Raw genomic sequence first — 15,606 nt, 5'->3', positions numbered from 1 at the left:
ACAGCTTCCAAACAGTCTTGTCAATCCATAAAATATTCTCCCAAAAGTCTCGGAAATCATTCAGATGTTTTTGGGGGATGAGTGAGATGAGCCTCTATGTTCGTATTGGTCAATGGCACTCTTTAGATGTGTCCTGGGTTTATTTGTGACCTCCTGGATGAGTCGGCGCTGTGCTGTTGGGGTAATTTTTGGAGGTCGGCCACAAGTTCCACGTTTTCTGTATTGATGGGCAATGGCTTTCACCATGGTTCACTTTTGATTGACACTGACAGAGTTTAAGTGTATTATTGAGGTTGTAGTGGTGTTAAACTACACTCTAGCTCACTGAGAAGTTCCAAATAGTGCTGCGCAATTTGTCGAGAAATCGAATCAACTTTTTTTAATTTGGGCTTCTCACGATCATGAAAACATATCAACCAAAAAAAAAAAAAGAGAGTGCTATGGCTTGTGGCACTGCGTATGTTTGCAAGTTCCTGCATTGTAAAAGCACCCACTCCTACAACACCCAGTTGAATGTGCAGCAAGCATGTGACAAATGTTCTTCTGCCTTCCCTGAGCATGCTTGAAGCTGTTTCTTAACACCCCACTAGGAAGATTACTGTCATACTAGAAGCATAACAAAAAGAATTACACACATTGAATATTTAAATCCAAGACATGCTTTCTCTGAGAAGTATCGCTAGTGTTAAAGCTCCCATGTGTATACAGTACTGCAGCACAAGCAGGTATTTATTTTTATTTTCTTTCAACTGTGCTATTATTATTATTATTATGACTATTGATGGTGTCGTCATTTTACTTTGCTATTAATTTATTGTCTGGTTGCTCTTATTTCAAGTTGTGTCTTGGTAAATTTTAAGTTTTTAAATCAATGAACAATCATGTTTAGTAATCATGATTTTAAGTAAATTTTACGTTTTTAAATCAATGAACAATCATGTTTAGTAATCATGATTTCAGAACAGTAATTGTATTTCTTTTCCCCATAATCGCGCAGCCCTAGTTTCAAATCTTTTGACCAAATAACATGACCAAAGTGTGACAAAATGCTCTTAGTAATTAGGAATTTCCTTGCAAACTATAACCACAACAATGATGCCTTGTTATGTTATCTTAGTAACAATTTCCATCCAACGACAGCATATGATGTCATGAGATTGTGAAGATGAGATCACACATTCCTGTGGAGGAATGATCCATCCTGGACTGGTCACCAGTCGACCATTCAGAGAAGCAATCATTCACATTTGCATTCACCTTTGGGCATATTGTTTTGCTTCTGAAGCAACAAATTCACTCAAAATACTTTGCTGTTTTCTTAGGTAGGAAAGCTGTTATGAAGACACTGATCATGTTAATGAATCGTTTTACAATAATTCAATTTACATGAGTGCATGTTTCCGATTTATTTTAAGTTATTCTATTCATTTTGATTTATGGTTTAATTAACGCCAATCCAAACTTTGCATTACATTGTGCGAGTGTACCTAGTAATACGGCAGACAATTGATTCCCTTGTGTATTTATATTATTATTAGTGTATTAGTCAAGTCAAGTCAGCATTCACCGCACAACCAAGGGCACTTGTGATTATTGTGGGTTAAAGTTAGGTCGTGCATTATTTAAGTGCAATATTCGGATGGGAGATGCTGAGGCGGGGTTCTTGCTCTCCTCAGTTTGCGGAGGAAGTACAGGCGCTGGTGGGCTTTTTTGGCCAGTGATGTGGTATTATGGCTTCAGGACAGTTCAGAGATGTGCACACCAAGGAACTTGGTGCAACTCACCCTCTCCACTGCGGCACCGTCGATGGTCAGCGGAGCATGCTGGGTGTGACTTCTCCTGAAGTCCACAACAATCTTCTTCGTCTTCTCCACATTCAGGTGGAGATTATTGTCTTTGCACCATAAGGCCAGCCTGCTCACCTCACTCCTGTAGATTGACTTATCGTTGTTGATGAGAACCACCACAGTCGTGTCATGCGCAAACTTCATGAAGAGGTTGGAGCTGGATGAGAGAGTGCAGTCGTGGGTCGGCAGAGTGAAGAGGAGGGGGCTCAGCACGCATCCTTGGGGGGCGCCCGTGTTCATCATTATGGTGCTGGAGGTGTTGCTGTCTCCCCGAACTGCCTGTGGTCTCTCCATCAGGAAGTCCAGCAGCCAGTTACACACGGAGGTGTTGAGCCCCAGGTGATTCGGTTTGTGGATGAGCTGCTGCGGGATGGTGTTGTTCAATGCCGAGCTGAAGTCAATGAACAGCATTCTGACGTGTGAGTCCTCGGTCTCCAGGTGGGTGAGGGCTGAGTGGAGGTTTTTTCCTCTTGGTTGGACGACTTCCGGCGTGAAACTGGGTCATTTTGAGCGGGAAAACGTGTTCCCACGTCAGCCCGTGATTTAGAAAACCGCCAGCAGATGTCACTGTAGGCAGTAAAATGCACAACGACTTTTTAACCGAAATCTACTTTGTCGTGTGCTGGCAGAAAGTGATCACAAAATGTGTTGCTAGCAGAAGCTCAGTGCAGAATTAACATGCAGGAGCGCTATGATCACGTGACATGCATTGACCCCCCCCCCCCTCCTTTTTCTCGACTTCTATTTCGACCCGTGCACTACTATGAGGGGAGGTCAACGTCTCCAGAGGCACAAGGAAGAGGAAGAGACGTCTCTCCAATAGACTCAGTGACAAGAGATAATACCCACTAAAGCTCAGAAGCCTGTCACTCGATGCATTATTAAGTCAAATAAATTTGAATAGTGTAACTTCATTTAAATATATATTTATAAATTACACTGAATTAAAAAGGAGGCCATTTTACATCAATGCAATATATTCTTTAAATTGAAAAAATAATAATTAAAACGAGGAGATTTTTGGGGGGTATTATGGAAAATAAATCATACAAAGAGACAGTTTAACAAGTAATGTATTAATTAATTGAAAGAGGCACGTGAAGGGCTGAGCACATTCAGGTCACCGTGAGGTTTTCCAGGTACTCCAACTTCCTCCAAAAAATGCATTTCACACTAAATATTCCTTGCATTTCCAAAATGTTTGCACGAGCGAGGTTTATTCATGATTCTAAATTGTGTGTAAATAAGTGACACAAGGAGGGCATAAATTTCGAATTCTTGTATTGATAAATATGCTACATGAACATTTTTTGGTATATCAAAAAGTAGGGTTAATAATGAACAAACAGCTAAATGTATTCATTCATAAAACTATGCTTGCCAAATATTGAGCCCACATTTATATCTATACGGCTTTGCACCTATTGTACAGTATTTATAAATACCCATTCATAATTCATTTTGATTTATTACACTTCAGTCAGTCACACGTGACTCTATTTCCCCTGAAAAGATTAAAAATTGTCAAATGTATTATGTAAATGTGTGGCAGTAGCTTGAACTTTCCAAATCGGAGCCACCACAAAACAGAAAGAAAGAAAAAGAAAAACAAATATATATATTTATCCTACCCTCAGTCCATCAGAGAGGTAGCATACTCATGTATTGTTGAGCAGTAGTGTACAATTGCACTGTATTTTATTGTCAAGCGGTTCTAATAGTGTCATGCAGTGTGGCTCTATACACCAGTACAAACTACAACCAGATCCATACACATTGACAACCTTTATATAGGCGTGTTGGGGTGGGGGTGGGGGGGTGCAGTACTTGCATTGGATCTCATGAAATTGTGCAAGCTTCCATCTAATGTGATGAACATTTCAATGAGAGTGGGCAATTGGTGTGTGGAGGGGGGACTATGTTTTTATGCTTCTATTGGCTAACAAGACAGAATTAGTCTACAAGCAGGAGGAAAACATACTTCACGTTTATCATAAGACTTTTGCTGCCCTTGTGTGTGTGTGTGTGTGTGAAAGAGATTTGAAAGGGAAACATATACTGTATGCAACGTGGCTGCACGAAGCACAAGTGATTGGTAGTTACTTCCTGTTTAATTGAATGAATCTAACAAAGCTAATATTTTGTGAATTAAAAACAGGTGGTTACCCTGGTGAGTTGTATCTTTTGACATCTAGTGGAAGAGAATTAGCTCAAATGAAAAAGCGGACAAGCGCTGTTTAGACCCCAAAAGAGCCACACCTATTAACTCATTCAGTATCAGCCAATTCTAGACCAAGTCTGAAAAGACGTTTAAAAACGTCTTTGGGAGTGAAGGAGTTAAGGCGTTGTCGTTTACATTTTTCCTAACCACGCAAACACGATGTGAGGAACTGATAACTGTCATATGCATTTTACTGCAGCGTCATCTTCTTTAAAGTGGAAATCAAGTCAAAAATATTCTTGACCATAACATGCTCTCTGCAGCCCTACTAATCTAAAACACGGCATTCTGATTCATATTGCATTTGTGGAGACAGAATTAAACATCAAAGCCTTTATTGACAATACAGTAATACGTTCTATACGGCCACACTGGTGTAAACATTGCCTTCTGATTAATATTGCGTTTCTGAAAAATGACTTTAGCGGCATAATCCACTCGTTTGTTCACTTTACACACTGCACACTGAAGATGGGCACCCCTCAATTGTAAATTCTTTGTTGTCTTAAGACGTTAAATGTGCGCAGAGCATATTATCAGAGTTTGATTATTTCAATGATTTCCTGTGAAAGAGGGTTTGGGGTGTGTGCAAACATCCGTTAATTTCAGCCTGCAGCTTTCACTTCAGCTTCATTTTAAACTTGTACAAGAGGAATTTTAAAACGTTAATTCAAAATGTCTCTTTGTGGTGTTAATACATTTTGCAAGGGACCGAGGCCACCGGTGAATTGCTAGGTTGTGAACTATAGCTCCACAACAGCACACACTATGATATCTCCCCATATCCATCCTATTGCTTCATTTAACTGCAAAGGAGCTCTTCACGTTACGTTCCGCATCATGACCTCTCTTTATCATTCCCTCTTTGCTGCCTCACTGGGCTCCAAAGCCCTTGGAGAAGGGTTGGGGGGGTGGGGGTCTCTGAATTACAGTCACCTAGCCTAAACTCAGAACCTCACTCCCCCACCCCTCCCTCCACATTAGTGACTCAACACAGCTGCGCAGCAGCAGCAGGGACGGGGGTGAGGAGATCAAAAATCCCCTGCCCTTCGCCTCCAGTCTGAAAGTATGTGGTCATAGGGAAAGTTTACCCTATATATAGCCTCCAGGTGTCTGTCTGCTGTGTCCGTTATTCAGGAACTGAGTCATTTCCAGCTGGTTGGTGGTGGACAGGTTGTCTTATAAACGTGGGGGCGAGTGTGTGTGTGTGTGTGGAGGGGGTAGGGGGTTCTTTGTGGTTTGGTAAAGGGCCTTTTTGAGGAAAGGGTTGGAAAAGCTATCGCAGTTGTATGTAATAGTTCAAAGCCACCATGAATGCATGATACATCCACAATGGTGGTTGTTTCAAGAGACAAATATACTATACAGGTACAGTAATCCCTCGTTTGTCGCAGTTAATGGGGACCAAAACCACCCGTGATAAATGAAAATCCGCAAGTAGCGACCCCCACCCCCCTCCATATACTGTAGGTACATGCACATAAAATTTATAAGGTCAAATTTAATTAATGGTATACATGCATGTAGAAGTAAATTTTGAAGTAATTAACATGACTTAATGCTGTATACTAATAGATTTAAACATGTATAAGTTAGGTTAGTTTATGAATAACCAAATACAGTAAACATATAATTTTTTCTTTTTTTTTAAAAGTCCACAAACGGTCCGCGAGAAGCTGCGAAAGTCAGCAAAACTACGAGTCACATAGAGCAACATATACAGTACTGTACTACATGTAATGAAAAAAATAATAATTTTTATTTATTTATTTATGAATATGTTTGAAAAAAATCCGCGATTCACTGAAGCCGTGATAAACGAACTGTGGAATAGCGAGGGATCACTGCAGTGTGTTTATTAAAAACGGTGTATAAATCATAGCAGCAAGGCCAGCAGTTAATCGAAATCATTGGACACTAAATTAGGCACACTTATGGTTTACACACTATACAACGGGGGTCACCAACTCCAGTCCTCGAGGCCCCCTGGATTGTTATCAGGCTTATATATACTGTATGTACATATACAGTATATGTAAATACATGTATATGTATGGGAGCTTAAATCAAAATGGTCTTTACTTAAAAGTTAAATTATACCTAAACAAATGTTTCAGAACAAACAGTTGATAAAGATTTCATGTAACTTAGAAAGTAAAACATAACTGAATAGCACTTGAGCAGGGCTTCTTCAGCTCACCGTTGAGTAACGCTGGTCATCTATTCTGTTAAAAAAAAAAAGGTAAATTTAAGCAATTTTGCATCATTTTAATTCAAAGATTTGAAAAAAAAGCATGATTTTTCATGACTATCATGTCCCTTTCCCCCCTGATTATCATGATGTAATCACGTTCAATAAAATGCTGTCTAAAAAAAGGTACCAATTTGCAAGTGGGATTTAACCCTTTCAGGGACAGTGATTACGACAATGGACAGCTTATCAGGCGATCAGGTTGCAGCGTGCGCGGAAGGGTTAATGGTTCATAGGTTTAATTATGACACATTTTTAGAAATCAGAAAGACATTTTGCCAAATTAACATCACACTTGAGTATTATGCATTCTGTTAACACCGCTCCAATTTTTTCAAAGCAATTGGTGACACATTTGTCATGTCACTCTGTGTTTCATGGCATACCAGGATTATTGTCATTAGCTTGCCCCCATTCAGTTCAATGGAGAAAGATGATTTGAGTGTATCCTGCCCTCACCAAGAGTTCTTTCGGGACAATCAGATTTAAATAGACAATCATGAATGATGCTGAGTCACATCACTTAGTGCGCTTACTCATCAATGCTGTCTGAAAGAATGGGAGAGGGTTCGGGGCGGGGATGAGTGGGACGGTTGGCGGGGGACGTATCACCGTATGGGAACGCCATAAGAGCGATCTTGTAGGGTTATTCCCCGCTCTGTCAAAACGCAAAGCTCAGCACAAAGCTTCCCAGAGACGTTCCCTCGAGACGCCCGCGCTTTTAAGATTTTTTTTTCTTCCTGGGCCTCAGAGAGCTGTTTTTCTTCTCAAATAAAGCCGTTAAGCCAACAGCTACACATTAGGGGAAACCACATCCAAGTTCACGCGGTCCATCTAGTGACCTTGGTCCCATGTCATCCCATCTCATTCCCATTTGTCACATTGGGCTCCATTGCACCACATAAAACAGGATACTGATACTTTACAAACTGGCCCAAATAAACAGTAAGTATAGCGTCTCTTTACATTCAAGGAAGCACGCACACTTGGTGCGGCCTCATCCAGTTTAAAGACCTCAAAGGCGAACCGGGGCGATAAGACGAGAGGAAGTAGGCCCCTACGTGGGTGTGAAATAGCTGCGGTGTGGGACTTTTCTGCGTTCGCACAATGGACGACTCACTGCAGGCCCTGCTTTCTATTAAGTGTTCAAGCCAATGGGAATACACAGATAGCCGATGACACCCACACACAGGCACCCCAGAGCCCTCGTCAAGGAAAGAACTTGCGACGTAGGAAAGCGGACTAACTGTCTCGGCCTTGGCTGCTCAGTAAAATCAAAAAGAAGAAAATTCTCCCACAAAGCCAGTTGCATTTAGTATTCGCAAGAAGAGACTGGTCTCCCACGGTGACAAAGTACAATTACCGTGTGCCCCTGGGTTTCTGTCGCTTGGGTGAAGTGAATAAGGTGAGGTGAGTACATATTTCATATACTGGATATATTCAATTTGAAAGTCATTTGAAACTGTCATTACGAACACAAAATCAGGATTTTGGGTTTGAATCAAAGCTGAAGTTTCTATCCAAATAGAGTTGGACCTTGACTTATGAGTTTACTGTGGACCGTAACCAACCTCAGAGCTCAAACCACTTCAAGCTCTCAAATCATCTTTCTTCAGGCAACAGTTTCAGTCAGTCAAGCAGACAATAGTGATTGACAATAGTGATTGTGGTAATTGTTTTGCAGAGGATAAAGAATGTATGCCATTGAGTATTCTCACGTTGTCTGTCTACATGTGTTGCTTCATTGATTATGTACAAAATGTCTGTTTCTGAAGTCTGATTGCGTGAGTTGTGGCCAACAGCAGCTCCTTGCAAGTTATCCGATAGCATAATGACAAACGGCATTCATGGACAAACCGATTGGTGACATAAACCTTTAGGCATTGGATATTCGAACACAAACAGTGATGCAGCACATGTAGGCAGACACTATAACAATACTCATCAGTGAAAAACAGCTGGTTAATTAGGAGTTGTGACTGTCTGTACGTACTGTATATTTTTTTTAAGAATAGTGGGGTTTTTTCTTTTCAGGGGGGCAGGGGGGCGGGGTTGATTGGATGGACCGTGCCAAAGGCACCCTGCTGGGCGGCGATGCCGCATCGATGATTTGTGTCTCGAAGCAAAACTCAGGGACCTTGGCTCGGTCCGTTAACAATATTTGAGCCCCAACAGGGCTTTCTTTGATTCATAATTAATGCAAACATGAGAAGCGTGACACTGACTGCGAGGGTGGCCTGCGCATCAAAGTCTGACAGATAAAAATGAACGCAGCCATTCATCATGGCGCGAGCCGAATGGAGCCCGTAAGGATGAATTATTAAAGCACAACAAGAAACCTTTGTGCCGGATTAATGGAGGCACATGTTTATTACAGCGCAGTACTCTAGTCAGCATGTTATCACTGCGCGTACAAAAGGCGTCTGCTTGAATTGATCAGTTCAGTTAAGGCAGCAAGGGAAGAAGATGATTTTTGTGCAAATGGTTTGTGTGCACATTCACATTCACATTCAAAGTGTGTTTGTTAGCGCATGTGCGTGTGTGCATGCAAAAGAAATCACTGATTGTGTGCATTTACATTAGTGATTCCAAATCTTTCTTGAGCCAAGGCACATACTGTATTTTAAGTTGGAAAAATCTCATGGCACACGCCCAAACAAAAATGTCACAGAATGTGGATATGCATTTCAATTCGATACTTTCTGTTGTCTTATTTCTTCTGACGGTCACTGTAAGTTGCTGGCATGGACAGATGACCAAAAATGTATTCCATGTTATAAATCAATAATTTTCTGATCAACTAAGTAAAATTTGATAATTTCTCGCGGCACAACTTAACTGATTTCATGGCCCGCCAATGTGCCCCCGGCACACTGATTGGGAATCACTGGTTTAGAGCAACAGAACACAATTTTAGGTACATTGACGCAAAATTTTGTGCTTGACTGTCCAAATTAGAAGCCTTCTCTTGTCTGAAGCCACCCACGTTACACTTTCCACGCAAAAAATATTAGAACAGACATTAAAATGGTTTTGCAGACGTCACAGAATTCATTCTACTGCGACTATCCTGAGTTCCATGGTCAATAAAGACTACTGATCCCATTCGAGAAGCAGCCATTCAACCCACAAGGCCATGACAGTACCTCTACCCTGCCTCACAGATGAGCTAGTGTGTTGTGGACCAGATTGGATTTTGCAGAGAAGCACAGAGATGAGCCACAAAGCTTTGGAACAAAGTTTTATGGACAGATGAGACCAAGATTAACTTCCACCAACGTAACGGAAAGGCCAAAGTACGGAGAAAGGAAGGACCACTCACATTCATACAGTCTTCAATGAACTTAAAGTGCATGTTTTTGGAATATGGCAGGAAACCGGAGTACGCAACTCCACACAGGATTCAAACCCAGAAACTCATAATTGCGGCATAGACAAATGAACCACTCAACCACTGCGCTGCTGCATACAAATCAAATCAGACGATGGAAAAAGTGAGAGTTTATGACACTCATTCAAGTCATTTTTTGCAGATGCTTGCTGATATGAAATTTACTCCATTGCTATGGAGAAAGAGTCATACAGTATTTCACTGGAACTAACTTGTTGGGTGTATTTCTTGGGGGTGAGGGGGGGGGGGAGTGCAGTAAGCGGTTAGTTAGCAGGGCCTCGCGGAGGAGACTTAGTGACAAGCTGGAGGAAATGGTTTATAGCTCAATACGATTAAAAACAAAGATGGCAAAGATGGAGAAGCCACCGTATGGAAATGACCAGCGACTGCTTGGAAGGCATTGTGCTCTGCCCAATGATCTCAGTCTTTCCGTCCAGAAAGAAAGCAGCATTTTTCTACACGTTTTGAAACACTTACCCCGCTGACAGCTGTGATTAAAAATAGCAGCACATGTCAATAAGAGCTGCGCTGAGAGGCACAATGGCAGACTTGCCGGGAAAAACCCATGCAGCTACAGTATATGGACCGGGGGGACGGGTGGGAAGGAAAAAAAATGGTTTGTGAAGTGGCCGCTCAGAGCCAGTGGCTATCGATTGTGTATTTGTTTATTTGGTTAGACAGAACCCCTGCTCGTGTTTCCGTAATTGAGGCAGAGTACAGACAAGAAATACGATGCTGCATAAATTAGGGCGCATCATGCCAACCTTCTGCTAAACTTTATGTTGTAAAGCTGCAGTAATGGGATTTGCTATACAGTGCATTAGTGCTTTGACACTGTTGAGGTCCAATCTGAACAGTAGGCCTACAGGCAACATTTTTGGAAGCCGGGAGCTTGCTTCGCGGTGTACATTCCATTATTCCTCTTGTATTAATTTTGAAGATGTTTTGTTGAGTCATATTGTACTGAGTTGTATGAACAGAGAGGCACCAAATGGTCCCATCCATTCCCCCAAACTCCACACGGGAAGGCCAGAGCCCAGATTCCAACCCCAAGTCGTGCTAACCACTCATCTAATATGTTGCCCAACTAGCTCGGACAAGCACCAGTATCGATATTGGCATCAGTAGAGACACCGGTACTCGATACTCATAAAATTGTCCCGATACTACACACAGATACCATGAAGCATATACTGTACTTTCCAGGTGGAAACAATATCAGGCGTATGGAGCCACGTGTCTGCAAATTATCGTCTGGAAAAATTATAACTGAAATGAAAGAACATGCAGATGGACGAAATTACAAAGTACCAGTATTTGTATTTGGTCCGGAAAAAAAAGTGGTATTGATTTGTTTTCGTCTTGCATTATCCTCTTCTCCGCTCCACTGCAGACACTGCGCTTAATTTTCCTCAGAACCGCGTTTCTTTTGCTACCCTCTTTCTCAATCCAGTCTGTACATGCGGAGTAAGCAAATGGAATAGTCCATTGCATCAGAAGGGAGGGGAGGCAGATGAATGACAGGTTAAGCAATATGATTCTAAGAGGGCTGACTCAAGCACAAACGGACTGTACTGGTTGTCTTAGAAAGACGTGTCTTCTCTCATCCAAGCAGGCTTTATCAGTTCGTGTAGTTAGGACTGTACAGGTCAAGGTTTTTGGCGTGGGAACTCAACTTGTCATGCTCCAAGTCGGAGGTGACCATAGCGACCAGTCGTCTGGTAATTCTCATACAGCAATTTTGCAAATAAGGCAGTGTGACAAAACTATGACTACAGTAATAATTTGTTTTCTCTGTCCAGAATATGCATTTCTTTTGTCTTTTTGTGTTTCAAGCGGTCAAAACCGGAGGAGTATTGAAGGATACTGACTTGCTAATTTGCAAAAGAATGGCAGGGGTACAAGCCTCCGGTGATGTCAAATATGGTAATCAAAAATGATTTGCCAAAGTGAAGCACAGATGACTTTGCTGGGTACTTTCTGTTTTTCGGCTGTACTTAGCAACCAGAACATTGTCTTCCCCACTAAGCCGAGCCTTCCCATTGTGGAACCCTCTGTGAAATTTTAGATGGAACACACCCTCAATGATGATTTAGTTATCATTTTTAATGTTACTATGATTCAGGGTTATTTACAGATTAGCATAGCATATTGTTTGAGGCCAATTGTTCGCATTTTTTTTTTGACAATATGAATCGGCCATTACTTTGGATTAGAATCTGTTAGCGTTTCCATTTTAGGAGTGAAAAGTAATCACTAGTTTTAACATGATTATACTGAAGCGCCCCCCTAGTACCTGCCTCTACTGCCTCAAGGGCCAGCCGGCGCTGCTTCCCCTTCCATGTGTATTTTCAAGTTCAAGGTCCTCATTATATTTCTCCTCCTTGCCATCATTATAACGCTTTTGCGGTTGGAAGCAAACACCAAAAAACATACATCATATCCAGCCATATTGTATGCCGTGATTTAAAGTGGCTCTGTCATTTATTGCTTTTGTAGTGTAAACTAACAGATTGACTGAGCGTTTCAACTAGATGTTTACTTTTTATGGTTACGATCTTCAATGGTATACAAAACGTATGGTCCTTAAGGGTGATGCTTCACTTCAATGTGAGACTAGACAGTCAGCTAATTGTGTGTGTGTGGGGGGGGGGGGCGTATTACAGCCCACAAGGCAAGGACTTGGGCGTATTACAGCCCACAAGGCAAGGACTATTCATTTTTTTATGAGAGGGGCAGATCCGTTGGCGCCTTGTATCACGGACATTGACTCTGCTGTGGCCACCAGGCGTTCAGCGAGGGTATTAAGTCGTAAGAGTGTGCTCTTTGGGGACTTCTGCCAGTGGCCAAATAAGAGACTCAAGTACTGTGCTTAACATTAAGTATGAATGTGAGGTCTGACTACTTTGTACACCACAGTCCCAATGCGCTGCTGCATGTTATGGGATAGAAGAGGAGAGGGATAGAAATGCAGGGCAGCTGGGTGGCTTGAGTTGTAAGCATGGTCGGGTTTAAATCTCAGCTCAGGCCCTCCTGGATGGAGTTTGCATGTTCTCTGTAACGACACCTTATGATCAGGGAGGACACAAGCAGCTATATCAAATAGAGAATCAATAGCGATTGGGGGAAAAAACTAAACACTGAAGGCGAATAGGAATATCGACAACATCTGCTAACCAGAAGCTGAGTTTTCCTGAGTTTGTTTACAGACAAGCATGTGGGATGTTACACGTCTTTGTCTCTTTCCTAACATGGTCTGTGTAGAACAACCACTCCATCATAGCATGTGGTTAGCATTTTTAAACTAGATTAATGATGTGTCAAGCTTCCATGGCGTTCACATAAAATTACACAGAGGACCTGATCGGCACAGTTTGACTTGAGTTAGGGGCATAGAATGACAGTGTAACACACACACACACACACACGCACACACACACGCGCACGCACACACACACACACACGATTTATTTGCAATATTTTCACCCTGGAATTAATTTTACTGTCAGGTTTGTCCAATTTGACACTCAGGAATAAACAAAAGGAGGAGACAGGAGACTCGATTCTGGTACCAGGAGGGAACGAGGAGACTACTATCCTCTTACTATCTTGGGAAAAGGAGATTTTTTTTTCAGATTATTGCAAACAAAATTTTTGACATGACTTCCCCTTTAAGGCTATTTTTTGGTCAGAACGTATGTGTGTGCTTTATCACTGCAAACTCTACCTTTAATGGACAAATAATTGATGTTTAAAAATATATATAACATTTAACCATCAGCTGCTCCAGGCAATGCATGAACGTAAATTTCAGAATCCAGGCGCTTATGATTTTTAAAGAGGGATTTAAAAAAATATTACATGTAAATAATTCATGCATTTACGTTGAAATTAAAAACGTACTTAATACAGTGACAAAATATTGCATTTTTTCTTCGTCACTTCCCACTACTACCAAGTTCAATGGCCCGGATGTGTATTTGCGCTTGGAAAACGGACGTGAGATCACAGCATAAGAAATTCATGATGCTCATCAATGAGCCACTCCAATCACAGAGGTCTGCCTGGGAGGAGGAGGATGGTAAGGAGAAGGGTGGGTGGGTTCACCTGCTGTCCCGCGCCTCGCTGCAGTGAGAGTCGGATCACCACCACACAGCGAGGAGAGGGAACACCTGGCTTGCACGCCGTACGTTTACCAGGGCGGGGGGGTCCTCCAAAGAACGTCATACCCGGCAACGATGTCCCATCTGGGTGGCGTCGGACGCACGGGCAGCTTTTTCTCGGCGTGCCTCCTCTCTGTATGTCAAGCCCTGCGGAGCTGCGGGGAGGTCCAGTGCGCCGACGGCCAACAGTGCTGCCCGCCCATCGTCGCCGGGAACGGGAGTAGCAGCGGCGACGGAGGTGGTGGTGGTGGTGGAGGAGGGGGAGGGGGCTCAACTGTTCGGTGCTGTAAGCTTCCGATCCACATCTTCTTCGACAACGTGGGCTGGTTCACGCGGAAGTTGTCGGGCATCCTCATCCTGTTGCTGCTCTTCGCCATGGGCTACTTTATCCAGAGGATAGTGTGCCCGAGACCGCGCCGCCACCCGCACCAGGACCGCGGGGAGGAGCCCTCGCTCTTCCACGGCCCGGCGTCCGCCTCCCAGGACTCCCTGCTGGATCGCTACCCCGAGTGCAACCCGGTGGACTTCGCCTCGCCCAACCTGCCAGCCTACGACGAGGTCAAGTATTTGCCCACGTACGAGGAGAGCATGCAGGAGATGCACCGGGACCGCTCCGACGACAACTTGCTGGCCGAAAACGAGACGAGCGGTCCGGGCAGAGGCAGGGCAGTGGGGCCGGGGGCTGGAGAGCACAGAATGGATGTTCTGGAGGGGTCGGAAGGGCAGCAGCCCGGCCCAAGGACATCTCGGAACTCTGTCTGATGGAAACAACGTGCATTAAGACAATATCCTCTTAAGAGTTTTAGTTGACTTTTACTCTCAAGTGCAATTTTAACATCGACTGTTGACAATAAAAGAGAATCTACAATCGCCTTTTGAATGCAAATGAGCGTCTGGGATGATTTTTTTTTAAATGGTGCTCTTCGTTTTGAAGACAGCTAGTTGAAATCGTATTAAGTTGTACGGTACTAAGGCATGTCAATTGTGGGTGCTTACCGTTGCAAAGAAAAATATCAAATTTGTATTTTAACCCCCCTCGGAATAGATTTACTTGAATTTCACTTAAAACTGACATCGGCCAACATGAACACTTTCAAAAGTCTCTTGTGTCTTAGAGAGGAGGGGGCTGGCGGGGGGGGGGGGGGCCTGCAGGAACCATCATTCATTCTGCAGGCATTGCTGCCTAATGAAATATGAGGTGACCTTTTTGCAACAATTCAAAAACTACTCTTGACACCACATATATCACAGCGCCGGGATTTATATCCTGCTTACGTGGTTTAAATAAGCAGAAAGACTTACTTTGAGTATGTCATGAAAAAAAAGAACATTTCACAGTTACATACCAGTCTGGTTTCTTTTTCAAAGCTGCGCAAAGTGGAGCGTGATTGCGGTGGTTCAGGTAATCCAACACTGGCTGACCATGACTGATGGCCTTGCTCCTCCAGAGAGAAATCTGTGGGTGGATGGGGTTAGCACTTAGAAGCACAAATCCATGTTTAGAACCCACTTAAGGGCCAGATGAGAGGGGAATGACCCCTGAGAAAGTGGTGGTCATTTTACGAGGCTTAAGAGCTGTGAACGCTGAGTGACGTTCTCACATGCGCGACGGCATGAGCGTTCTCCAGGAGCCTACATGAAATTTTAACTAAGGGTCAATATAAAACGGACGTCTTCCCATGGCGGCACTTGGGAAAGGTTGAGTCTCCTTTTCTTCCAATAAACATGAACTA

General features: G+C 42.9%; 1 protein-coding gene across 1 annotated transcript; it reads left to right on the top strand.

The window, feature by feature from the left end:
- Positions 1-13,830: 13,830 nt before the first annotated feature.
- Positions 13,831-14,759, top strand: c15h3orf80 (chromosome 15 C3orf80 homolog). Its single transcript, XM_086126416.1, has one exon. It carries the CDS (start codon positions 13,949-13,951, stop codon positions 14,633-14,635), a length of 687 nt encoding a protein of 228 aa, XP_085982542.1. The 5' UTR covers positions 13,831-13,948; the 3' UTR covers positions 14,636-14,759.
- Positions 14,760-15,606: the final 847 nt, after the last annotated feature.

This window comes from Hippocampus guttulatus, chromosome 12, assembly GCF_054856545.1.
Source record: "Hippocampus guttulatus isolate MCC_2025c chromosome 12, RoL_Hgut_1.0, whole genome shotgun sequence".
Taxonomy (NCBI): Eukaryota; Metazoa; Chordata; class Actinopteri; order Syngnathiformes; family Syngnathidae; genus Hippocampus; species Hippocampus guttulatus.
Note: the sequence above shows the minus strand (reverse complement) of the source record. Positions and strands in the feature narration are given on the sequence as shown.

Excerpts from the sequence above, each read along its gene's own strand:
- c15h3orf80 (XM_086126416.1), top strand. The coding sequence starts at position 13,949 with ATGTCCCATCTGGGTGGCGTCGGACGCACGGGCAGCTTTTTCTCGGCG.